The 27,727-nt window shown below is 36.7% G+C and overlaps 1 protein-coding gene across 1 annotated transcript in view; it reads right to left on the reverse strand.

The window, feature by feature from the left end:
* Positions 1-25,613, reverse strand: part of LOC128666851 (cytochrome P450 2C15-like) — a 40,134-nt gene extending 14,521 nt beyond the window's left edge. The window contains exons 1-8 of the mRNA XM_053721653.1: positions 25,307-25,613; positions 23,918-24,080; positions 20,083-20,232; positions 7,278-7,438; positions 7,008-7,184; positions 6,779-6,920; positions 5,813-6,000; positions 1,426-1,567 (exon numbers count right to left, since the gene is read on the reverse strand). Coding sequence (XP_053577628.1) covers positions 1,426-1,567; positions 5,813-6,000; positions 6,779-6,920; positions 7,008-7,184; positions 7,278-7,438; positions 20,083-20,232; positions 23,918-24,080; positions 25,307-25,486 — 1,303 coding nt within the window. The 5' untranslated portion in view covers positions 25,487-25,613. The remainder of the gene's footprint in view (positions 1-1,425; positions 1,568-5,812; positions 6,001-6,778; positions 6,921-7,007; positions 7,185-7,277; positions 7,439-20,082; positions 20,233-23,917; positions 24,081-25,306) is intronic.
* Positions 25,614-27,727: the final 2,114 nt, after the last annotated feature.

Below are 27,727 nucleotides of genomic sequence, written 5' to 3' on the forward strand. Positions count from 1 at the left end.
AGATGTTGACACTGTGTGTATCACCGTCTGTAACGATCATTACTGGTGCGGGCGGGTGGGCGGCCAAGCAGCAGAGGAGGGAGGGAGTGGGTGGGCCCTAGGCTACAGAAAAAAATTAATAAAGGGACACGGAGGGATGGGGCAGCTACTACACTACAGAAAAAGGTGTGTGGGATGCCCTAACTAATGATCGCGGGAGGGGAGAGGTAGGGGGGACACTACGCTACAGAAAATAATTTAAAAAAAAAAGAATAAAAAAGTATAGCTGCCAGTACCTAAGATGGTGGCTAATAGAGGGGGGGGGTTTAGAAAGCTGTTTGGGGAGATCAGGGAGGTTGGGGAGTAAGGGGGGATCCTACACTGCAGAAAATATCAAAATAAAATAAAAAATAATTTATAAAAAAAAAAAAAAAAAAAAGACATTTTCATACTGGCAGACTGTCTAGTACCTAAGACCAGTGGGAATTGTGGGAGGGAAGAGAGCTGTTTAGGAGGGATCAGGGGTTGGGAAGTATCAGTTGAGAGGGTAATCTCTACACTAAAGCTAAAATTAAACTTTTAAGCTACCTAATTAACCCCTTCGCTGCCGGGAATAATAAAAGTGCGATGCACAGCTTCAATTAGCGGCCTTCTAATTACCAAAAAGCCATGGAAAAGCCATATATGTCTGTTATTTCTAAACAAAGAGGATCCCAAAGAAACTTTTACAACCATTGGTGCCATGATTGCACAAGCAGTATGTAAATGATTAAAGTGAGAAAACCAAAGTTTGTGAAAATATTAACAATTTTTTTTTATTTGATTGCATTTGGCGGTGAAATGGTGGCATGAAATATACCAAAATGGGCATAGGTCAATACTTTGGGTTGTCTACTTAAAATATATATATATAGTTTTGACAGGTAAATAAAAACAAGACAAGGCTTTATTTCTGTTTAAATGGAGTGATAGCAAAAATGCTAAAAATTCTCCGTTATTTTGGGCACGTTTTTCTCTGAAAGTCCCTGAAGCGAAGGGGTTAAAGGTTCAGTTTTTTTTTTTTTAAGTTCCTGAGTGTTATATAAATATAAAAGACATTTTTATACCTAAATGTGTTACAAATATGGAGCAGACAGAAGTGAGGGGCAATCAAGAGGGTGAAATCTGGCAGTCAGAGGTAAAATAATTGATATGTATGTTACTGGCTACCAAGGGGTAAACATACTGCTCAGTTGTGAAAAATATACATAATGGGATCAAGAGTTGGGGGCTAATGTAAAGCTTTTGGGGGGAAACATTTTGTGAATCCCACCTACCAGTGTACCCCAGTTTGCTCAGTATTTTTGTGGAGGGAAGTTGGCAGGCCTATTCACTTAGGAATTGTAAGATGACCGTATGCCTTTTCTTGAAGCCAGTGAACTATTATTGGTGACTTATTGATCTTACCTACAGAAAATGGAATAAAATTCTCAGATTTCTTAAAACCTCCGTTTTCATCAAGAAAATGATTGGGGTCAAACTGTTGTGGATTTTTGAAATACTTTGGATCCTTCAGGACAGAAGTTAATACCGGAAACAATGTCGTACCCTGATATAGAAAAATAAATTAAAATATAATTTGTCTTACAATATTTATGATAATGATAGCAAATTTAAGGATTCAGTGTTTAGAAAAAGACCAAAATGTACCATAAGATAATGATTATGTTAGGAAAGGGATAGGTTTACCAAATTTGCCTATTCCAAACTCTAGCACATCTCATTTCTATATAGCTATTAGATTCATTTGTAGAAACCTGTTAATGGGACACTGTATTATAAAATGTGTTTTTCCTTAATTTGTTCCAAATTACTTGTTTTACAAAGAGCATAGTATTACATTTATGGGAAATTGATCCTTCATGTTTTTGTTTGTATTCAAAATAAAGGATTTTGCTAATTAAACCCATCACATAGGACATGCCCATAACAGGGGGCTGAGCCTGCAAGTAAAGCAGATCTGCTAATGTTATTTATGTTAGGTCTTGAATTGCTAATTATGACTGGAGGGTTAAATAAACACAAGCAGCTATTTCATATATAAAATTTCCCCCTCTTGTCCCCCACTATAAGATTAATTAGTGCTAATGTCTCCTGTTGACAAAGTTTTTCTAAAGAGAATATCTGCGAGATTACGAGTTTTGTATTAACAGGGGTGCGGTGCTAACTAGCAGTTTTCCCTCACCGCTCACCTACAGACAACGCTGGTATTACGGGTCTTTACAAACCTGGCGTTAGCCGCAGAAAAGTGAGCGGAGAGCAAAATTTAGCTCCACATCTCACCTAAATACCAGTGCTGCTTACGTTAGCGGTAAGCAGGTAAAACGTGCTAGTGCACGATTTCAGCTTAGGAATCAATGGGGGAGAGCCGGCTGAAAAAAAACCTAACACCTGCAAAAAAGCAGCGTTCAGCTCTTAACGCAGCCCCATTGATTCCTATGGGGAAAAAACATTTATGTCTACACCTAACACCCTAACATGAACCCTGAGTCTAAACACCCCTAATCTTACACTTAACCCCTAATCCGCCGCCCCCGACATCGCCGACACCTGCATAATATTATTAACCCCTAATCTGCCGCTCCGGACACTGCCGCCACCTACATTATACTTATTAACCCCAAATCTGCTGCCCCCAACATCGCCAAACCCTACATTATATTTATTAACCCCTGATCTGCCGCCCCCAATGTCGCTGCCACAATATTAAATGTATTAACCCCTAAACCTAAGTCTAACCCTAAACCTATCCCCCCTAACTTAAATATAATTTAAATATATCTAAATAAATAATTCCTATTTAAAACTAAATACTTACCTATAAAATAAACCATAAGATAGCTACAATATAACTAATAGTTACATTGTAGCTAACTTCGGGTTTATTTTTATTTTACAGGCAAGTTTGTATTTATTTTAACTTGGTAGAATAGTTATTAAATAGTTATTAACTATTTAATAGCTACCTAGTTAAAATAAATTCAAATTTACCTGTAAAATAAATCCTAACCTAAGTTACAATTATACCTAACACTACACTATAATTAAATTAATTACCTAAACTAAATACAATTAAATACAATTTAAAAAAATTATCTAAAGTACGAAAAAACAACAACACTAAATTACAGAAAATAATAAAATAATTACAAGTTTTTTAAACTAATTACACCTAATCTAATCCCCCTAATAAAATAAAAAAGCCCCCCAAAATAATAAAAAGCCCTACCCTATACTAAATTACAAATAGCCCTTAAAAGGGCCTTTTGCGGGGCATTGCCCCAAAGTAATCAGCTCTTTTACCTGTAAGAAAAATGTACAATACCCCCCCAACATTAAAACCCACCACCCACACACCCAACCCTACTCTAAAACCCACCCAATACCCCCTTAATAAAACCTAACACTAACCCCTTGAAGATCACCCTACCTTGAGAAGTCTTCACCCAACTGGGCCGAAGTCCTCAACGAAGCCGGGCGAAGTGGTCCTCCAGACGGGCAGAAGTCGTCATCCAAGCCGGGAAGAAGAGGTCCTCCAGACGGGCAGAAGTCTTCATCCAGACGACATCTTCTATCTTCATCCATCCGGCGCGGAGCGGCTCCATCTTCAAGACATCCGACGTGGAGCATCCTCTTCAAACGAATTCCAACTGAAGAATGAAGGTTCCTATAAATGACGTCATCCAAGATGGCGTCCCTTGAATTCCGATTGGCTGATTCTATCAGCCAATTGGAATTTAGGTAGAAAAAAATCCTATTGGCTGATGCAATCAGCTAATAGGATTGAGCTTGCATTCTATTGGCTGATCCAATCAGCCAATAGAATGCAAGCTCAATCCTATTGGCTGATTGGATCAGCCAATAGGATTGAACTTCAATCCTATTGGCTGATTGCATCAGCCAATAGGATTTTTTCTACCTTAATTCCGATTGGCTGATAGAATTCTATCAGCCAATTGGAATTCAAGGGATGCCATCTTGGATGACATCATTTAAAGGAACCTTCATTCTTCAGTTGGACTTCGTTTGAAGAGGATGCTCCGCGTCGGATGTCTTGAAGATGGAGCCGCTCCGCGCCGGATGAATGAAGATAGAAGATGCTGCCTGGATGAAGACTTCTGCCCGTCTGGAGGACCTCTTCTTCCCGGCTTGGATGAAGACTTTTGCCCGTCTGGAGGACCACTTCGCCCAGCTTCGTTGAGGACTTTGGCCCGGTTGGGTGAAGACTTCTCAAGGTAGGGTGATCTTCAAGGGGTTAGTGTTAGGTTTTATTAAGGGGGTATTGGGTGGGTTTTAGAGTAGGGTTGGGTGTGTGGGTGGTGGGTTTACTTTTTTTAACAGGTAAAAGAGCTGATTACTTTGGGGCAATGCCCCGCAAAAGGCCCTTTTAAGGGCTATTTGCAAATTAGTATAGGGTAGGGCTTTTTATTATTTTGGGGGGCTTTTTTATTTTATTAGGGGGATTAAATTAGGTGTAATTAGTTTAAAACTTTAGATAGTTTTTTTAAATTGTATTTAATTGTATTTAGTTTAGGTAATTAATTTAATTATAGTGTAGTGTTAGGTGTAATTGTAACTTAGGTTAGGTTTATTTTACAGGTAAATTTTGTTTTTATTTTAACTAGGTAGTTATTAAATAGTTAATAACTATTTAATAACTATTCTACCTAGTTAAAATAAATACAAACTTGCCTGTAAAATAAAAAAAAACCCTAAGCTAGCTACAATGTAACTATTAGTTATATTGTAGCTGTCTTAGGGTTTATTTTATAGGTAAGTATCTAGTTTTAAATAGGAATAATTTAGTGAATTGTAGTAATTTTTATTAGATATATTTAAATTGTATTTAAGTTAGGGGGTTTAGGGTTAGGGCTAGACTTAGATTTAGGGGTTAATACATTTAATATAATTGCGGCGATGTTGGGGGCGGCAGATTAGGGGTTAATAAATGTAGGTAGGTGTCGGCGATGTTAGGGATGGCAGATTAGGGGTTAATAAAATTTAACTAGTGTTTGCGATGCGGGAGGGCGGAAGTTTAGGGGTTAATATATTTTTATAGTGGCGGCGATGTCCGGTTCAGCAGATTAGGGGTTAAAAAATATTTTTTTGTGATGGGGGGGGGGGCTCGGTTTAGGGGTTAATAGGTAGTTTATGGGTGTTAGTGTACTTTTTTTGCACTTTAGTTAAGAGTTTTATACTACGGCGTTAGCCCATAAAACTCTTAACTACTGACTTTTACATGCGGTATCAGTCTTGACAGGAGAGGCTGTACCGCTTACTTTTTGGAAGACTCGTAATACCGGCGTTATGCAAGTCCCATTGAAAATATAGGATACGCAATTGACGTAAGTGGATTTGTGGTATTTTCGAGTCTGACCAAAAAAGTGAGCGGTGAGCCTCTCATTTCAAGACTCGTAATACCAGCGGGCATTAAAAAGCAGCGTTGGGACCCCTCAACGCTGCTTTTTAAGGCTAACGCAAGACTCGTAATCTAGCCGTATGTTTGTTATTCATATTTGTAGTATAGGTGGTAGTTTCTAGAGGCAAATTAAGCTATTTCAAATAACAAAATAAAGGTAAATTATGTGTTTGCAAATATTTAAATACACTCCAGCAGGTAAAATGTACCATTTGGACAACATTAACATTTTACAGTACAAAGCCCCTTTCTATAGAGAATAGAAAGAGGAGGGCACTTTAGTTAAAGTCTGCATTGGAAAAGAAAATGTAAGGAAGTTGTTTGAAACCAGATCATTTGGATTGAAAAGAGAAAACTTTGTTGAATTCCTCTAACCTTTGGGATATGGTATCCTCTAAAGGTTGTGTCTTTGCTGGCTGCATGAGGAACCCCCATTGGCACAATATCTGCAAATCTCTGAATCTCATGGATCACAGCATCGGTATATGGCATTTTGCTCCGGTCCTCTATTGATGGCAAGCGATTATGGCCTACCACGCGATCAATCTCATTGTGGACCTTCTCTGAAGACAAATAAGAGTTATAAACATGCATAACAAGAAATAAAAACAAAGACAATGTAACATATACTAGGGCCATGGATTTGAGATCCAATGAGTGTGCTCTAACCTCTATGGTGGTGGGAAGATAAATATTTTTATATTTAAATTACAGTAAAAACAGGCAATACAAATACTGTATAGATGCACTACACATTGTTTTGTTTTCCCTATGCATAATTTAACTTTTTATGGTTAATTACAATTTAACTTTTAAGGGCATTGAACTAGATGAAAATATTATTACTTTATCACCAAATGTATAAATCTCCTTAAATGGCCTGAGAATGGGAGATAAGGATAACTGCTTTTTGATGTAGAATAAAAATATAGTGGTGCAGATTACATTACAGAGACTGAGACTGTAAACTTATTTATTCAATAATTAAAGAGCTTACATAATGCTTCTATAATCTAATGTTCTTTGTCTTCTTGGTGTCATTTGTTGAAAAGCAAACCTAGGTAAACTCAGGAGCAACCATGCACTACTGGGAACTAGCTGCTGATTGGTGGATGCATACAGTATATGCCATATGTTTTTAACTAGCTCCCAGTAATGCATTGCTGCTCCAACAAAGGATAAGAGAATGAAGCTAATTTGATAATAGAATAATTTGGAAAGTTGTTTAAAATTGTACGCTCTATCAGAATCTTGAAAAATGGGTTTTATGTCCCTTTAAGTTTGGCGTGTTGAAAAAAGTCTTCAGACTGATATTGGGTAAAACATAAACAGGGAAGTTACCTTGTATGTGAGGGTATTTCAGCATGATCAAGAGGGCATATGTTAATGTTATGCTTGTAGTCTCCGTCCCAGCAAAAAATAGATCATTAACAGTGCTCATTAAATTATCATCATTAAATTCAGTGTTGGGATTTTTCTTCTCCTGTTTAAAGTTGAAAAATGAATGAGAAAAAAATAAAAAAAATAAAACTCTTCCCATAATTGTTCACCTTTTATATTTAAAAAATACCTCATTTATCTTGATAAGGAAACAGTCAATTAAATCCCGGGGGCAATTCTCATCCAGTGACTCTTTGTGGGCAGCCAACTTTTCCTTCAAAAATTCCTTTATACTGTCGAAATATGTGAAAATCTTTTGATGAGGACCAGGTATATAGCTGACAGCATTTGGAAAGAAATTAAAAAGCTGTGAAAATGGAAAACCAAAGACAAAGATAAAATGAGTTTAAGAGGCTTTGGAATGAGCAACCTAATTCTCCATCTTATCCATAAGACTAACCTGCCCAGTAGCACTGTTGAAAAGTTTGGTCATTTCTCTTAGGTTGAACAGAAGATCCTTAAACTCCTTGTCTTTGTAGTCAAACCTCTCACCAAAGACGACGGAGCAGATTACATTGGAGACGGATGATATTAACATGTACGTTGGGTCAAATGGGGAATCTGTCAAAAGAGTTAATCATTATAAAGCAAAAATTGTAATATTTCCAGCAAGGATTAGCACAAATCATTAAGTGTTAGGTTCACCACCAACCTCTTACGTCTATCTACTCTCTCTTATCTTAACAATCCAAGTGTTATTCTGCCAAACCTGTAAACTAAGGCCTAGGGGTCAATTTATTAAACCCAGGACTATAGTGAATAATGTCCACCCTCTATTGCGTATGCTGTCGTCATTTAACATTGCACAAGCATTTAAGAAGAAATGCTTGTGCAATGCCGCCACTGCACTTTCACAGTCAAACGGCTGCTAGCAGGGGGTGTCAATCATCATGATCTTATCCGACTGCTGCTTTTTAACTTCTGTTTCCGGCAAGCCTGAAACTATGGGGGTAGATAGCAGCATCCACTGCTTATTAAATCTACCCCTAGTTTCTATTGAGGTGGTAAAGTTTGGAAACTGGTGATAAAATAATGTATCTCCATTAACGTCTATGGAGATTTTTTTTCTTGCCACCAGTTTCCAAACGTTACCAACTCAATGGAAACTAGGCCCATGTAGGGTCAAGTTTCCATGTTATTACCAGTTTCCCAAATACACCACCTCAATCAAAACTAGGTCTAAGATTGGTTTGATTTTGTCTATGGTTTCCCTAGAAAAAAAGGTAGGATCCTCATGAGTTTTACCAGCCTTTTCACAATAGTAGAGAGCAAATGTCCACATTGACTATCATACACCCAAATCTAGATAGCTTTCCTTGAGCCCTCATAATTTGTACCAGACCAAGGGCTCATTTTCATTGAGGTGGTAAAGTTTGGAAACTGCTGACAAAAAAATGTGGGCTTTTTCCATTGAGGTGGTAGACTTTGGAAATTGGTGGTAACATAAAAAATTTCCATAGACTTTAATATAAATAAAGATTTTTATCACAGTTTTCTTTTACACTTTACCACCTCAATGAAAAGCCCTTTATCTCCATTATAGTGTAAGGAGATGTTTTATGTTACCACCACTTTCCAAACTTTACCACCTCAATGGAAACTAAACCCAAGGTCCCAAATATAGGCCTAGTTTACTGGTGGTAACATAAAATATCTCCATAGACTTTGGCCTATTTTCCTTTGATGTGGTGAATTGTTAAAACTGGTGGTAAAAACATTTATCTTCATTAAAGTCTATGGAACATTTTTATGTTACTACCAGTTTCCAAACTTTACCACCTTAATGGAAACTAAGGCCTAGATTTGGAGTTTGGCGGTAGAAGGGCTGTTAACGCTCCGCGGGTTTTTTTCTGGCCGCACCATAAATTTAACTCTGGTATCGAGAGTTCAAACAAATGCTGCGTTAGGCTCCAAAAAAGGAGCGTAGAGCATTTTTACCGCAAATGCAACTCTCGATACCAGAGTTGCTTACGGACGCGGCCAGCCTCAAAAACGTGCTCGTGCACGATTCCCCCATAGGAAACAATGGGGCTGTTTGAGCTGAAAAAAAACCTAACACCTGCAAAAAAGCAGCGTTCAGCTCCTAACGCAGCCCCATTGTTTCCTATGGGGAAACACTTCCTACGTCTGCACCTAACACTCTAACATGAACCCCGAGTCTAAACACCCCTAACCTTACACTTATTAACCTCTAATCTGTCGCCCCCGCTATCGCTGACCCCTGCATATTTTTTTTAACCCCTAATCTGCCGCTCCGTAAACCGCCGCAACCTACGTTATCCCTATGTACCCCTAATCTGCTACCCCTAACACCGCCGACCCCTATATTATATTTATTAACCCCTAACCTGCCCCCCACAACGTCGCCGACACCTGCCTACACTTATTAACCCCTAATCTGCCGAGCGGAGCTCACCGCTATTCTAATAAATGGATTAACCCCTAAAGCTAAGTCTAACCCTAACACTAACACCCCCCTAACTTAAATATAATTTACATCTAACGAAATAAATTAACTCTTATTAAATAACTTATTCCTATTTAAAGCTAAATACCTGTAAAATAAATCCTAATATAGCTACAATATAAATTATAATTATATTATAGCTATTTTAGGATTAATATTTATTTTACAGGCAACTTTGTAATTATTTTAACCAGGTACAATAGCTATTAAATAGTTAAGAACTATTTAATAGTTACCTAGTTAAAATAATAACAAATTTACCTGTAAAATAAATCCTAACCTAAGATATAATTAAACCTAACACTACCCTATCAATAAATTAATTAAATAAACTACCTACAATTACCTACAATTAACCTAACACTACACTATCAATAAATTAATTAAACACAATTCCTACAAATAAATACAATTAAATAAACTAGCTAAAGTACAAAAAATAAAAAAGAACTAAGTTACAAAAAATAAAAAAATATTTACAAACATAAGAAAAATATTACAACAATTTTAAACTAATTACACCTACTCTAAGCCCCCTAATAAAATAACAAAGCCCCCCAAAATAAAAAATTCCCTACCCTATTCTAAATTAAAAAAGTTAAAAGCTCTTTTACCTTACCAGCCCTGAACAGGGCCCTTTGCGGGGCATGCCCCAAGAATTTCAGCTCTTTTGCCTGTAAAAAAAACATACAATACCCCCCCCCCAACATTACAACCCACCACCCACATACCCCTAATCTAACCCAAACCCCCCTTAAATAAACCTAACACTAAGCCCCTGAAGATCTTCCTACCTTGTCTTCACCATCCAGGTTCACCGATCCGTCCTGAAGAGCTCCTCCGATGTCCTGATCCAAGCCCAAGCGGGGGGCTGAAGAGGTCCATGATCCGGTCAAAGTCTTCATCCAAGCGGGGCAGAAGAGGATCTTCCATCCGATTGAAGTCATCATCCAGGCGGCATCTTCTATGGTCTTCCATCCGGAGCGAAGCGGCAGGATCCTGAAGACCTCCAGCGCGGAACATCCATCCGGCCCGACGACTGAACGACGAATGACTGTTCCTTTAAGGGACGTCATCCAACATGGCGTCCCTCGAATTCCGATTGGCTGATAGGATTCTATCAGCCAATCGGAATTAAGGTAGGAATTTTCTGATTGGCTGATGGAATTAGCCAATCAGAATCAAGTTCAATCCGATTGGCTGATCCAATCAGCCAATCAGATTGAGCTCGCATTCTATTGGCTGATCGGAACAGCCAATAGAATGCGAGCTCAATCTGATTGGCTGATTGGATCAGCCAATCGGATTGAACTTGATTCTGATTGGCTGATTCCATCAGCCAATCAGAAAATTCCTACCTTAATTCCGATTGGCTGATAGAATCCTATCAGCCAATCGGAATTCGAGGGACGCCATCTTGGATGACGTCCCTTAAAGGAACAGTCATTCGTCGTTCAGTCGTCGGGCCGGATGGATGTTCCGCGCTGGAGGTCTTCAGGATCCTGCCGCTTCGCTCCGGATGGAAGACCATAGAAGATGCCGCCTGGATGATGACTTCAATCGGATGGAAGATCCTCTTCTGCCCCGCTTGGATGAAGACTTTGACCGGATCATGGACCTCTTCAGCCCCCCGCTTGGGCTTGGATCAGGACATCGGAGGAGCTCTTCAGGACGGATCGGTGAACCTGGATGGTGAAGACAAGGTAGGAAGATCTTCAGGGGCTTAGTGTTAGGTTTATTTAAGGGGGGTTTGGGTTAGATTAGGGGTATGTGGGTGGTGGGTTGTAATGTTGGGGGGGGGGTATTGTATGTTTTTTTTACAGGCAAAAGAGCTGAAATTCTTGGGGCATGCCCCGCAAAGGGCCCTGTTCAGGGCTGGTAAGGTAAAAGAGCTTTTAACTTTTTTAATTTAGAATAGGGTAGGGAATTTTTTATTTTGGGGGGCTTTGTTATTTTATTAGGGGGCTTAGAGTAGGTGTAATTAGTTTAAAATTGTTGTAATATTTTTCTTATGTTTGTAAATATTTTTTTATTTTTTGTAACTTAGTTCTTTTTTATTTTTTGTACTTTAGCTAGTTTATTTAATTGTATTTATTTGTAGGAATTGTGTTTAATTAATTTATTGATAGTGTAGTGTTAGGTTAATTGTAGGTAATTGTAGGTAGTTTATTTAATTAATTTATTGATAGGGTAGTGTTAGGTTTAATTATATCTTAGGTTAGGATTTATTTTACAGGTAAATTTGTTATTATTTTAACTAGGTAACTATTAAATAGTTCTTAACTATTTAATAGCTATTGTACCTGGTTAAAATAATTACAAAGTTGCCTGTAAAATAAATATTAATCCTAAAATAGCTATAATATAATTATAATTTATATTGTAGCTATATTAGGATTTATTTTACAGGTAAGTGTTTAGCTTTAAATAGGAATAAGTTATTTAATAAGAGTTAATTTATTTCGTTAGATGTAAATTATATTTAAGTTAGGGGGGTGTTAGTGTTAGGGTTAGACTTAGCTTTAGGGGTTAATACATTTATTAGAATAGCGGTGAGGTCCGCTCGGCAGATTAGGGGTTAATAATTGAAGGTAGGTGTCGGCGATGTTAGGGAGGGCAGATTAGGGGTTAATACTATTTATGATAGGGTTAGTGAGGCGGATTAGGGGTTAATAACTTTATTATAGTAGCGCTCAGGTCCGCTCGGCAGATTAGGGGTTAATAAGTGTAGGCAGGTGTCGGCGACGTTGAGGGGGCAGATTAGGGGTTAATAAATATAATATAGGGGTCGGCGGTGTTAGGGGCAGCAGATTAGGGGTACATAAGGATAACGTAGGTGGCGGCGCTTTGCGGTCGGAAGATTAGGGGTTAATTATTGTAAGTAGCTGGCGGCGACGTTGTGGGGGGCAGGTTAGGGGTTAATAAATGTAATACAGGGGTCGGCGGTGTTAGGGGCAGCAGATTAGGGGTACATAAGTATAACGTAGGTGGCGGTCGGCAGATTAGGGGTTAAAATTTAAATCGAGTGGCGGCGATGTGGGGGGACCTCGGTTTAGGGGTACATAGGTAGTTTATGGGTGTTAGTGTACTTTAGGGTACAGTAGTTAAGAGCTTTATAAACCGGCGTTAGCCCAGAAAGCTCTTAACTCCTGCTATTTTCAGGCGGCTGGAGTTTTGTCGTTAGAGCTTTAACGCTCACTTCAGAAACGACTCTAAATACCAGCGTTAGAAAGATCCCATTGAAAAGATAGGATACGCAATTGACGTAAGGGGATCTGCGGTATGGAAAAGTCGCGGCTGAAAAGTGAGCGTTAGACCCTTTAATCACTGACTCCAAATACCAGCGGGCGGCCAAAACCAGCGTTAGGAGCCTCTAACGCTGGTTTTCACGGCTGCCGCACAAACTCTAAATCTAGGCCTAAGCCTTTAATGGAGTTAAATGTTTTTACCACCTCAGTGGAAATGAGCCCATGTTCTCCATAGGCTTTTATGGAGATAAATATTTTTACCATCAGTTGGCCTAAATTCCACTGAGGTGGTAAACTTTGAAAAACGTTGGTAAAAACTTTTATCTCCATTAAAGTCTATGGAGACTTTTTTTGTTACCAGTAGTTTCCTAACTTTACCACCTCAATGGAAACTAGGCCTTAGTCGGAGGGTTTAAATTGAGCAATATACTCTAAACCCACCAATGGGATTACAACTTGATTTACAATCTAGGTACAGGTAGAAAAGATCCATGAACGGGCAAGGTGGGACACTAATTAAGCTTCTGTCTGCAGCTAACTGTGGAACATAAACATGTCAAAAACTTTAAAAAAACAGGGAGGTAGGTAAAATGAAAGTTGTCAATAACAAATAGTTACACACATTTTAATATGGAGTTTTAGATAACACTTAACTCACCCACAATGGGCCAGATTACTAGAGGCACGCTAACAGTTACGTGCGAGCAATAAGGGGTTTATTGTGGCTGTTTGCGTGTGTCAGATGTAGCGTATTACAAGTTAAAAGTAAACGCAATCGCTTGAGCGCAATTGTTAACGTGCGTCGGGATAGTGTGTCCTCACAGCTCAGGTTAATTGTTTAGCGAAACAATAATATTTTATTATATCTTTTATATCTTTTTATGTAACAACACTGAAGAAATGACACTTTGCTACAATGTAAAGTAGTGAGTGTACAGCCTGTATAACAGTGTAAATTTGCCATCCCCTCAAAATAACTCAACACACAGCCATTAATGTCTAAACTGTTGGCAACAAAAGTGAGTACACCCCTAAGTGGAAATGTCCAAATTGGGCCCAAAGTATCAATATTTTGTGTGGCCACAATTATTTTCCAGCACTGCCTTAACCCTCTTGAGCATGGAGGTCACCAGAGCTTCACAGGTTGCCACTGGAGTCCTCTTCCACTCCTCCATGACGACATTATGGAGCTGGTGTATGTTAGAGACCTTGCGCTCCCCCACCCTCCGTTTGAGGATGCCCAATAGATGCTCAATAGGGTTTAGGTCTGGAGACATGCTTGGCCAGTCCATCACCTTTACCCTAAGCTTCTTTAGCAAGGCAGTGGTCGTCTTGGAGGTGTGTTTGGGGTTGTTATGATGTTGGAATACTGCCCTGTGGACCAGTCTCCAAAGGGAGGAGATCATGCTCTGCTTCAGTATGTCACAGTACATATTGGCATTCATGGTTCCCTCAATGAACTGTAGCTCCCCAGTGCCGTCAGCACTCATGCAGCCCAGACCATGACACTCTAACCACCATGCTTGACTGTAGGCAAGACACACTTGTCTTTGTACTCCTCACCTGGTTGCCACCACACACACTTTACACCATCTGAACCAAATAAGTTTATCTTGGTCTCATCAGACCACAGGACATGGTTCCAGTAATCCATGTCCTTAGTCTGCTTGTCTTCAGCAAACTGTTTGCGGGCTTTCTTGTGCATCATCTTTAGAAGAGGCTTCCTTTTGGGACAACAGCCATGCAGACCAGTTTGATGCAGTGTGCAGCGTATGGTCTGAGAACTGTGAGGCTGACCCCCACCCCTTTTAACCTCTGCAGCAATGCTGGCAGCACTCATACGTCTATTTCCCAGAGACAACTTCTGGATATGACGCTGAGCACATGCACTTAACTTCTTTGGTTGACCATGGCGAGGCCTGTTCTGAGTGGGACCTGTCCTGTGAAACCGCTGTATGGTCTTGCCCACCGTGCTGCAGCTCAGTTTCAGGGTATTGGCAATCTTCTTATAGCCTAGGCCATCTTTTTATTTTTTATTATTTTTTCAGATCCTCAGAGAGTTCTTTGCCATGAGATTCCATGTTGAACTTCCAGTGAACAGTATGAGAGAGTGTGAGAGCGATAACACAATATTAACATACCTGCTTCCCATTCACACCTGAGACCTTGTAACACTGACAAGTCACATGACACCGGGGAGAGAAAATGGCTAATTGTGCCCAATTTGGACATTTCCACTTAGGGGTGTACTCACTTTTGTTGTCAACGGTTTAGACATTAATGGCTGTGTGTTGAGTTATTTTGAGGGGACAGAAAATTTACACTGTTATACAGGCTGTACACTCACTACTTAACATTGTAGCAAAGTGTCACATGTATGTGTGTATGTGTTTAAATAAGTGCACATTTGTATTTATGTGTCTATATGTATTTACAGCCATATATACACACATAAATACATATGTATACATATATAGGCATAAATATAAGTGCATTGGAGCCCTGTGGCCCTTTGTTGTCAAGTACATGAAAAAGCATATTAATGTAATATCTATATTTAATGCAATGTTATACTGTGTATTTACTGTAAATATTTCACATTCCAATGTTCTGCACATAGAATATGTTCTAAGTATTTCTAAATAGATATTCCTATATATATCCGCATATATCTATACCTTTATATAATCATCTATATATATAAGTATATATGTCACCAACATAGTAAATAATTAGCAAACTCCTAATTCTTGGCTACATTATATATGAAACAACCAATCATATCTCAGAATCACCACTGCCGCAGCACAACAGCATGAGCTCTCCCACAGATAGGAAGAAGGAAGCAAATCTATTGCTCACTTTGATCTCCTACTTTAAAGATTATTAGCCTTGGTCCCCATAGAAAAAAACTAAGTTGCCACTTTTGTGACAGGTATTTAAAGCGACACAAAACCCAAATTGTGGCCTTTAAAGGCTTAGAAATTAGCATATCAGCCTACCTAGGTTAAGCTCCAAAATCACCAAGATTAAGACCAAGAATAGAAACAGAAAAAGATATACAAAGACCCCAAAAAAGTCCAAGAAAAAGATTAATAGAGGTTGTAGAGGAAGAGACAAAAATAAGAGATTACAAAAGGACGAAGTAGTAGCTAAGGGTATTTTTAATTTAAGCAGTGTCACGCTGAATAAAGATGAATTAAAAGTCCTAAACAGAGGTCTATCTTTTGCACCCTCTACAAGAATGAACAAATTTCAAACACACATACATATAAGTCAATTCGTCAGAAAACTGACTTTGAAAAAATATTTCATAAAAAATCCCATTGAAAGAAACTTCCAGACACCACTTAATCACACTACTAATACTAATAATTCTCCAAAATATATACATACTGACTTAAAAGAAAAATCTAAATTTTATCCAAGACATGAACGTGGAAGTAATCTCGAGTTATTCGAACAACTAGTTCAAAAAGATATACAAAATACAAAATCAAAAAACCATACTAAATACAATCTTTCATTAAAAGAAAAACAAGCATTGCAAAGTTTACAAAAGAACAAAAACATAGTAACAAGCTGACAAAGGAGGGGGGGTTGTAATTCTGGATAAAACAGAATATTTGAAAGAATCAAATAGATTACTTGAAGATCAGACCACTTACACCATACTTAAATCAGATCCAACTAATACATATTCTAACAGATTGAATGCATTACTAGATGAAGCCAAACAGAAAGGCATTATTAATACTAAAGAATTTAGATATTTATCACCAACATTCCCAAAAATACCCATTTTCTATTACCTCCCCAAAATACATAAAGATATACAAAATCCACCCGGCAGACCAATCATTTCAGGTATTGGATCAATAACATGCAACCTTTCAGAATACATAGATACATTTTTACAGAAATATGTTAAAACTCTCCCATCATATCTGAAAGACACGACAGACGTACTACAAACTTTAGATAAAATTACATGGCAAGACAATTATTACCTCATCACTAGTGATGTTTCATCACTCTACACAAGTATAAAGCATAATTACGGTATAAAAGCAGTGGAAAATTATCTATTGAATGACAAAGAACTTGAGAAAGATCAGGCCAAATTCTTATTGGAGGGAATCTCTTTTATTTTGAATCAAAACTATTTTTCTTTCAATGGGAAATTTTACCTTCAGATAACAGGTACAGCTATGGGCACGAGGTTTGCGCCAAGCTACGCTAACCTATTCATGGGCAACTGGGAACAAGAATTTATCCAGAGCCATGAGCTTGGCGCAAACCTCGTGCTATACAAACGGTACATAGATGATATCCTGATGATTTGGAGAGGGGATATTGTCCATTTAGAAAAGTTTCTTGATGATATGAATCACAACACAATAGGTCTGCAATTCACAAACAATATAAGTAGAACAAAAATAATTTTTCTGGATTTAGAAATTGAAATTATTGACAATTCAATAAACACAAAGACACATTTTAAGACAGTAGACGCCAACAATTTAATACATTCAGAAAGTTGTCATCTAAAAAGATGGAAAGAGAATGTTCCAAAGGGACAATGTATTCGATTACGTCGAAACTGTTCTAAAACAATAGATTATTTGGAACAAGCGGACTTTCTAGAAAGAAAATTTCTAGAGAAAGGCTATAAAAAAGAGATAGTAACAAAAGCAAAAAAAGATGTGGAAGCAACTGATAGAAAGGAATATTTAAAATATAAAGACAAATCTAAAGTAAACACTCCAGAAAATTCTATTATTAATGTACCACTAATCACCAATTATAATGATGACTTCAAAACCTTGAAAAAGTTTGTCAATAAACATTGGCATTTGGTACAAAATGATCCAATAATAGGCAATAAAGTATCTCCATATCCCAATATTCTATACAGAAAGGCAAAAAACTTAAAAAATATCCTATCCCCTAGTGAGTTTAAAACTGAACATCGAAACATTAAACAAACCAGCCTATCAGGTAACAATATTAAAGGGTTTTTTCCCTGTTTTGGATGTAAGTCCTGCCAACATAGTTGTAAAACAAAAAATTACAAGTCCACACAAACTGGAAAAATATACGACATAGACTTCACAATTAGATGTCAAGATAAAGGGGTAATATATATGACCCAATGCACATGTAATAAACAATACATCGGAGAAACGACTAGGACCCTCAGGGAAAGAATCCGAGAACATCTATGGACAATTGAGAAAGGCAAAAAAGAAACCTACTTGTACCAACATTTTAAAGAACACCATAACAATAATTTATCAGATTTTAAATATTGGGGGATTAAAAAGATCACTCCGAATTGGAGGGGAAGTAACTTAGAAGTTGAACTCCTTAGAATGGAATCAGAAACCATATATACATTACAGACCCTCCAGCCACTAGGACTAAATTCAGAATTAGAGATATCCATTTTTCTTTGAAATTTCTATATTGCATGTTTTTGTTATATTTGCATTATGTACCCCTGATACTTTATATTTAGAAGCAAACTACAAAATGTAGGTACACTCATAATTGATATTGATATACATAACCGTTAATATCTCAATTAACTCTATGTGTCGAATTATAAGCAATCCAATCCCACAAATGGATTTAGAATTAGAAAACATTTATATATGCAATATTTGGATATAATTCCAAATCCTAACATATGATAGACTCGCTTCCTCCTTGTACACTATTCCATCAAGCCAACCTTTAGTGATGTCACTTATGTAGGTATAACGTCATTAATTCTGTATGATAATATTTACACCAACAATTCATCCTTAACACTAATCTATTGCCTCAGAGATCGCTTTAAAACTAGCATAACGATATGTGTAACACCTCACTACATAAGGTATTATTTCCAATGCAACCCCCTTTTTTTAGTTAGAAAATACAAATTGTCTATTTTTATAAATTCACATTATTGTGTTCCCTGTTATAAATATCATATGTGATAATATTTAATTTATTATGTGTATAAGATTCCATAAATGAATATCTAATTTTGTTAAAAGCATAAAGTGAACTTTATTACCACCTTTATATAAAAAAAACTGTTAACCTGCAATTCCACCTTAAACCTAAGAAGGTGTGTCTCTGTGGAACCTACCTTAATTACCTAACCAATAATATCACAAGCAACACCTTTATAAGGAAGCACTCAACCTGTCTGGAGTATCTTGATAAAGCCCCCAGAGGGTGAAACGCGTAGATCTTACTCCAGACTTTTCTACCACCACTTTTCTACAACCACGTCTAAAGAAAGTTTTACAAACTCCAACAAGCTGCGATCCAGCCCCTCAAGTGGACTCTCTAATTTTGAGGATTTAGGAGCCAAAACCACAAGGAGGACCAAGGATCTGAACAGCGAGAAAGTGGAGCACAGCTTTTCTTTCTAACAGTGGATCCCCAACACCGCACACCAAAGTGCAGAAGAAATAAGTTTTTCACAGCTGCAGTTCAAACATCTTGCAAAAGATTACTTACATCGGAACACGCTAAACATCCAGCGTGCACAGTCACAGCCTATCCTAAGAGAGGTGTGACCCCTAACTACCAATCAGGAACGGAGGCTTGTTTGTTATCTCACGTTAAGCCGCGAAGGAACAAAATTGAGAAGGAAGCTCACAGAACATCGGCACTAATACGATTCCCAACAGACATTTGTAAGGTACCTTACAGCTTGCTTTAATCCCAAGGTGGCATTTTTTGTTTATCAAGTCATATTCAGAGACCATATATTGTCAAGTCACTCGACTTACTGAGAAAAAACACATAGGGAGACGTCCCTTGTTTTATTTGCTTTTATTTGTTTTATTTGCCTGTATATTTTTAGTCTATTCTAAAGTTTTATTGTTGACAGTAAATTTAGTTTAATAAAACAGTTTTAACACTTCTACAACTTTCTATATTATTTGGATATAGTTATATCCATTTCTAAACACTGCTAATAGGATCGTCAATAGCTTCACTTACACTTATTTACTCTTCATAACCTATTCACGAACACTATCCACATCATCTGTAATTACAGATTAGTAATATTATTATTTTTTACAACATAAAATATTAAGAGAATATTGTATACCAGTCAACACACAAGATTTAAATCCTAAATATCCGCTGTCGGATACACTTAGACACTATTGTTTTCTCACCTGATAAGAATCAGCATCACTTAGAATATCTCACTTAGATAAGTTACACATATAATGGTAGCATAAATCCTAGCTTAATATATAAGCGCCAGTGGAAATCTAAACTTCTAACTTTAAGCTTTAAACAAAGAATAGCAAGTGAACAAAGCAAATTTGATGATAAAAGTAAACTGGAAAGTTGTTTAACATTGCGTGCTCTTTCTAAATCATGAGAGTTTAATTTTGACTTGACTGTCCCTTTAAGTTCCTTACCCACCATGTTTCTCTGCCTTTGCCCATATCACCAATTACTTCACCAACCTTTGTGAGTTTTGATCTCATCCACCAGACACTGTGCTTCCTCCTGAATTCTCTCCTCAATACTTCTCTTCCCCATGCCAAAATTCCTCAGTGTCATGAGAGAGAATCTACGCATGGTTTTCCAACGATCCCCATTGCTAAAGATGATGCCTGAAAATAATTTAACAACTATATTATCAAGGTTACTGAACATGAGTTAACACTTTAATATCCTAAAAAGACTTCTGATTACATATTGATCATTAGAAAAGATGTGTTTGTGACTTACAAGGAGAAAATAAAGTTTTACTGCTCCAATCACAAAAGGGTTTCATTGTTTTAGCAGACACTCATGAAAAAGAAGGTACTCACCATTTAACTCATTTATGACGGGGGGCAAATGTTAATGATTAGAATAAAGTTTAGACGTAAACATTACAGGGAAAAGGGAAATCATATGATCGCCGATGTGATCACATGATACCAGCGCTAGGATCAGATCCTTGCGGACTGCTTCCGGTGCTAGGAATGTCCCTCAAGCAAATCTTCATTGAAGCAGGGGGGGTGCTGGATGCCAAAAAAGGTAGGATGTTCCATACCGTCCTAACGGCGTTAAAGCCCAATGCCTTTAACATGGCATGGAATGTCTTAACAGTGTTAACCGGTTAACAGAGTTTATGGGAATTTTTAGTAAAGTAAAAATATACTCCTGATTTACTCCAGTTTGGTATTGACTGTGAAAGTTAAAGCAGAGTTGCCAACGGTCCCTATTTGTGCAGAACAGTCCCGCATTTAGAGTTTTGTCGTGCTGAGACCCGCCATATGGCAGGATTTCCTTTGCTCAGGTATGATCAGCCTTAGCCCTTCAGAGTTTTTGGAACTAAATTTCCAATGATGCTCTGACACTTTAAACTGGCTGAGCATCATGGGAAATAAAGTTTCTAAACCTCTGAAAGGCCAAGGTTGATCACCCCTGGGTTAGTCCATTGACCTCCCAGACACACCCAGCAACACACCAATCAAACCTATGATCACACCCACTATCCAACCCATAACCCACCTCTCCTGACATAGCTCCTCCCATACAATGGCGACGGGTCCCCCTTAACTTCCTGAGTCTTAATTAGCCATCCACAAATGTTAAAAGGTATGTTAAAGTAATTTCCAGAATATTTATTAAAATTCACAACAGTTTTGTAAAATAATTTTTACCCTAAATTTAAAAACGACTTCATGAAATACTCCGCATAAATCCTATTAATCTAGAGTGGCTGCATTTATACTTCTACAAGAAAGGGACCCATGTGAATTTAATTCTATACAATAATTATGTTGAGTCTTTCATTAAGTAGTTTTTTTGGTTTTGTTTTTTGTTTATTTTAACAAAATGTAATAATTTTTTGTCTTTTGGCCACTAGATGACGCTGCAATATTTGATGTAAAGTTTACATGTATAAACTATAAATGTTATTATTGTTACATTATTGTAAGCATTACTAAGAACTCATTGATTGATAGAAATGTTGCACATTTCAGTGTTGGACTCCTGTTACATTAAAAGAAAGAATCCACAGCACCAACGATATATTTACAACTTTATTGGAACATCTGGGTCAGACAGATATTATAAGCAACGTTTAGGGTTAACAACCCTTAAAGAGACAGTGTAGTCCAAAATAAACTTTCATGATTCAGATAGGGCATGTGAGGGTGTTAGTTTATGTGTGTCATATAGATAACACTGTGCTCACGCGCTCGGAGTTCCTAGGAGCCCGCACTGATTGGCTAAAATGCAAGTCTGTCAAAAGAACTGAAATAAGTGGGCAGTCTGCAGAGGCTTAGGTAAAAGATAATCACAGAGGTAAAACATGTATTTATATAACTGTGTTGGTTATGCAAAACTAGGGAATAGGTAATAAAGGGATTATCTATCTTTTAAAACAATAAACAATTCTGGTGTAGACTGTCCCTTTAATCATGCTTAATCATAGCATGATTAAGGGTTGTTAACCTGAAACGTTGCTTATAATATCTGTCTGACCCAGAGGTTCCAATAAAGTTGTGAATATATCCTTGGTGCTGTGGATTCATTTGGAATTTGGATGATTATCCTTGTGTGCCTGCAGTAACCCTTCCAGCGTGCACTTAGGACTAAGGTGTTAAGGTGCTGTGTCTATTGGTATCACGTTAAAATAAAGGTCAGTTTTAATTAAAAAGTTTAATTGAACTGTTATCTTTGAATGCAGTGGGGAAGTGCCTGGTAAGCACAGCTCATGCCAAACAAGGGATAAGCCTGAGATACTAAGTTTAGAGTTCTATAATATGACTATAGACACCCAAGCTTACTCAACAAAATATACTAAGAGAATGAAGCAAAATTGATAATATAATTAAATGGGAAAGTTGTTTAAACTTGTATTCTCTATCCAAATCATGAAATAAAAAAAAAATGTGTGTTTCATGTCCTTTTAACCTTTCACACCTATATATATTCCTACATTATACATATTAGAATAAGTACAGCAGTGTGCTTTTATTGGCAAACTATATAATATCAGTAAAAGTTATTTTTAATTAATCATTTCTTCATTGCTTTATACATTCTATTTTGGTATATATACTATAGATTGTAGAGTCATTTTATAGAACTCAGAATCTGAATCTAAAAATGTACCAATCACTGTCTAGATAACTCTCTAATCACAAAACTTAATATATATGATGATTTCTGGAGTTTCTACTTATTTAATACATAAGCATCATCTATTTTTTCTTTATCTAAGGAATTCGAATGGGTGGCATTGTCTTCAAACAGTGAAACTTAGTACCTGCTACACAGTGATTGTTGGATCCGTCCAGAAGCTCATTTAGGAGATAGAATAAACATGTCTTTAAATTTAATTAAAATATTTATTTTGTATGCAAATATTTTCCAATGTAATGCTTTTAATTCATTATGTGTAGAAAAACAATTTATTTTCACAATGTTTTCTCTTTTTCCTGTAATTAATCTCTAAAAAAAAAAATGCGGAAAATGCACACTGCAGACTTCTCAGGGTTAAACCTGCTACATAGCTGTCCTTTATTGGCCTCAACAAGGGAAGATTACATAAGGAACTGCAGAACAATGCAAGTATTTGCTAACATAATGGGTGTGCTAAGTTTCAAACTGTGATTGCCTTCAAATAAGTGGTGAGGCAAGTTTTGATATTTTAAATAATTTGCAGTAATTAAGATGTTTATGTGATTTAAAAATAATTACACTTGGCTGCTATGTTATTCTATCTTAAGAAAAATAAAATGGACTAGTGGCCACTTAACGGCTGATATAATATATATATTATATTGTTACTAAACTTCTAGTAACTAGCTATATAATTATGCATCATCCCAGTCTAAACATGTCTGAAAGAAATTAACATCTTGTTTGCTGCACTTGTTTTTTAATAGCCAAACTCCAACCACTACATGCCTTATCTGGGCTTGAGCCTGCAGACTATTATATTTGTATAAAGTGGATTGTTTTGCAGCTGTTGTTAGAGAAAGACGTGTAGCAGGTTTAGCCTTGACAAATCTGCAGTGTGCATTTCTAATTCTAAGAAATAGGAAGCAAAATAAATAATGAAAATATATTGCACAGTTAATTTATTAAACATAACTAAACATTTCAATTAAAATAGCAAGGTGCATACTGTCCATTTAATAAATGTAATACTGTAGTTTTTGTTTTAAAAAGGACGTAAGCTGTTAATTAATTAATTGGATAATTAATTTTATATTGGCAATCTTTAATGATCTCAGCTATTGTAAGCTGCTAAAAGGTCTACAACTTATGTGATTTATTGCACTTTCTTACCATAATCTTTAAAGAATAGGTCAACAATTTGTGTGCCTCCGCGGTCACTAAACGAGTCACTTTGGTCTACCAGAGCCTCTTTCACTGCATCATAACCAACCAGTACCATGACACGTTCCGCAATCAAATCAAGAGTAAAAACGGGTCCATAGGTCTCACTCAGCTGTGTAGAAACAGACAGTGCAACAGAGTTCAGAACTTTGGACGTTGCAATACATTTAACTGTTTCAGTTGTAGAGAATAATGTTTAACTTTTTTTTTATACTTTTTATTTCATTTTTTATCTATTTACAAATGTTTCCTGCTGAAGTTGTGCTTATGTTAATACCAGAAAACTCTTTTTAAAGAATTGCGTTTCCTAGGTTTATTTTGGTTACATATTATTGATTATTAATGAGGTCATAATATCATAATTTTTTCAAACTATAATGTTCATATTCTCTTAAATTTTCACATGGCACAAGCGTTGCGTGCTAAATGCTAGCAAAGGATAAATGTCTCACACATTTGTTAATACATATTAGAAATATTTATTATACTTAACAAATGACAAAAGTTTTCTAAACAAAAATGAATATCTTTCTATCATGAAATATGACATCTGACTGCCAAATGTAACTCTATATTCTCATATTAAGATTTAAATATTGATCTTCATAGAACAAGATCTATAATTAAATGTGCAGACAAAGGTGTACTTGCCCACCAGAGTTATTAGGTGGCAGACATTGCTTTTCCCTGCACTTGTGAGACCTGTCAATCTCCCAGGCGTTAATAATGAGCGGTCGTACCACTGTTGCTTTTGGATTAGCTCAAAGCAAGCTCTGCTGCTCAATAATAGGTACCCATAGACATCAATCAATGTGTAGGAGACTTATAATATGAATATGAAGGTAATATCTAATTGTTAAATATGGTCATTCAATTTTAACATCTGATATTAGAATGCTAACGTTGGTTCTATAAAAAATAATTTAATTAAACCATTCTTATTTAAAAACAAACAAACATATATCCACACATCCCTATTGAATCCTATTAGTTTAAGTAGAAATTAAATTACAAAAAAATGTATTGAATTATACAAGTCTAGATGTGAGACTTTGTTTTTTTTAAATTACTCCTGATTGTGTGGTTGTTAAAAAACAAACAAAACACAGTTAACATTGAATCTGCTGTTAATTAGAATATACAATTGTTCCAAAGAATGTCATTGTCTTTGTCAATAATTACCACTAATGATCTATAGAACCTCCAGATATTAAAAGTAAATTAAAATAAAAAAGAAAGAAAAATAAAAGAATAAAATATATTGGTTATGGCTAAAGGAAAAGTTTTCCAAGCAGAAAAAAATGAACCTGCAAAACTGGACCTCAAACTCACACTTACCTTCAACAAGGACTTTGGAAACTCTTTAGGACTAATGTTCAAAAGGTTCCCTAATAAAGGTAAAGGGATCGGCCCAGGGGGCAATTTTTCTTTCCTGAACTTGTTCCACCATGATATCAGATACAGCAGGAAGGTAATACAGGTTGCAAGCAGAATTGTTCCTGCAACACTCAGAGCCATAATTTTATTAACAAGGTTGGAGAACAGTTCTTCCCCTCTCTCTCTCTCTCTCTCTCTCTCTCTCTCTCTCTCTCTCTCTCTCTCTCTCTCTCAGTTGTTATTACCTTTTCGCTGTCTTTTTATACCCTGTACTTTTCGGACTATGCCCTTGTTTTTTTTTTCTCTGGTGACCCAGCTTAAAATTACAGCTGATACAAGGTGTGCCTGAGATTTACACATGGTTGCATAACCAGTTTGGTAGTATCACATACCATTGTAATATAGATATATTTAAATATATATATATATATATATATATATATATATATATTTATATATATGTATATATAATAATAATAATAGTACGTAAAATGATCTCATATAGACCATCTCTTACTAAAATTAAAAATCAAAAAGGTCCATAATGTCCAATATTTTATATAGTTGGATAGATGTATTAGGCTTATCCATAAAATTCAATTATTAAACTGTAGATCAATACTTGACTCAGTAAATAAATTACATTTGTATAATGCAATATCGTATAACATATATGAACAAACAACTCAAAGTATTAAAGCATACAACAATTTATTTTTTATTATAAATTTAATCCTGAAATAAAAAATATGCATAGAAAAGTTAGTCAATAATATTATTATACCACAATTGAAATTTCAAGCGCTGAGATCTTAGCTATGCCAAGATTCAGGTCTCTGACATAAAAGGGATTAATGGGAGTTTTCCCAGTCCATGGCAACATTAAAAGCAACAATGCAGGTAAGACGTCTGTAGCAACATTTCTATGGCAACATTTCTTTTACAAAGATATGATGAGTCCACGGATTTCATACTTACTTGTGGGATATTAACCTCCTGCTAACAGGAAGTGGTAAAGAGCACCACAGCAGAGCTGTATATATAGCTCCCCCTTCCCTCCACCTCCAGTCATTCTCTTTGCCTGTGTTAGTAATAGGAAGAGGTAAAGCGAGGTGTTAGTTTTAGATTCTTCAATCAAGAAGTTTTTTATTTTTAATGGTACCGGTGTGTACTATTTTCCTCAGGGAGATATGGAAGAAGATTTCTGCCCTGAGGTTGATGATCTTAGCAGTTGTAACTAAGATCCATTTTGGTTCCCACAGAGCTTCTGAAGGTAGTGCAAGAGAAATCTTCAGTGTGGAGAACGGTGTCATGCTACAAGCAGCATTGAGGTATGTTCAGTCTTTTATTTCTGAGGAGACTTGTTATATCAGAATTGGCTGACATTTTTTCCCTGCAAGGGAAGGGGTAAGCAGTAGATCTTTATCACTGAGGGTGTTACTGAAGATCCTTATATTGCATACATATTGCTTATATCTGCATGGGGCTGGACACTGGGAGAGGCAGCTTGACATTGTATATATATTTATTATTTATAAAAGTCAGTAGAGCTGCAGTTTATTTTTATAGAAATTCAGGGGACCACTAACCGCTTCCCATGCCGTTATACAAACTATTCAGACGAAGTCCATGATGGGCGGGGCCTATTTCGCATGCTCAGACGCGCAGTTTACACTGTCTGAGAAGGCAGCAGGCATTTAGCTCCGGTGGGGCCTAGAGTTGAGATCTGTTCACCAGATCGTTGTCGAGACATTTTCGCAGTACCCTGGGGCAGTTAGGCATTTTTTTCTATTAACTTAATCTTTTGTGATTAAAATGCTTCTTAGAGGGTAGATTCATCACTTACCTATAGGGTGCAATAATTGTTGGGCCAATTGAGTTATTATATTTGATTGTTTTAGTGTTTTCAATCGCTTTAAGCAGTTTGAGAAAAATTGTTGCGCTTTTTATCTCTTAAAGGCGCAGTACATTTTTTCTAAAAATTGTTTTGAATCAATATTTGAGGTGATTTACGACTAGTGTGGCTAGTACTAATCTGTTCAACATGTCTAACATTGAGGAAACTAATTGTTCTATGTGTTTAGAAGCCATTGTGGAACCCCCTCTTACTTTGTGTACCTCTTGTACTGAAAGGGCCTTACAATGTAAGAAGCATATTTTAGGTAAAGAAAGTGTGCCTAAGGATGATTCTCAGTCTGAAGAGAATCAGGATATGCCATCTAATTCTCCCCAAGTGTCACAACCTTTAACACCCACACAAGCGACGCCAGGTACTTCAAGTGCGTCTAATTCTTTTACTCTGCAGGATATGGCTGCAGTTATGTCAACTACCCTTACAGAGGTATTATCTAAGTTACAAGTGTTACAGGGTAAACGCAGTAG

Source organism: Bombina bombina, chromosome 7, assembly GCF_027579735.1.
Source record: "Bombina bombina isolate aBomBom1 chromosome 7, aBomBom1.pri, whole genome shotgun sequence".
Taxonomy (NCBI): Eukaryota; Metazoa; Chordata; class Amphibia; order Anura; family Bombinatoridae; genus Bombina; species Bombina bombina.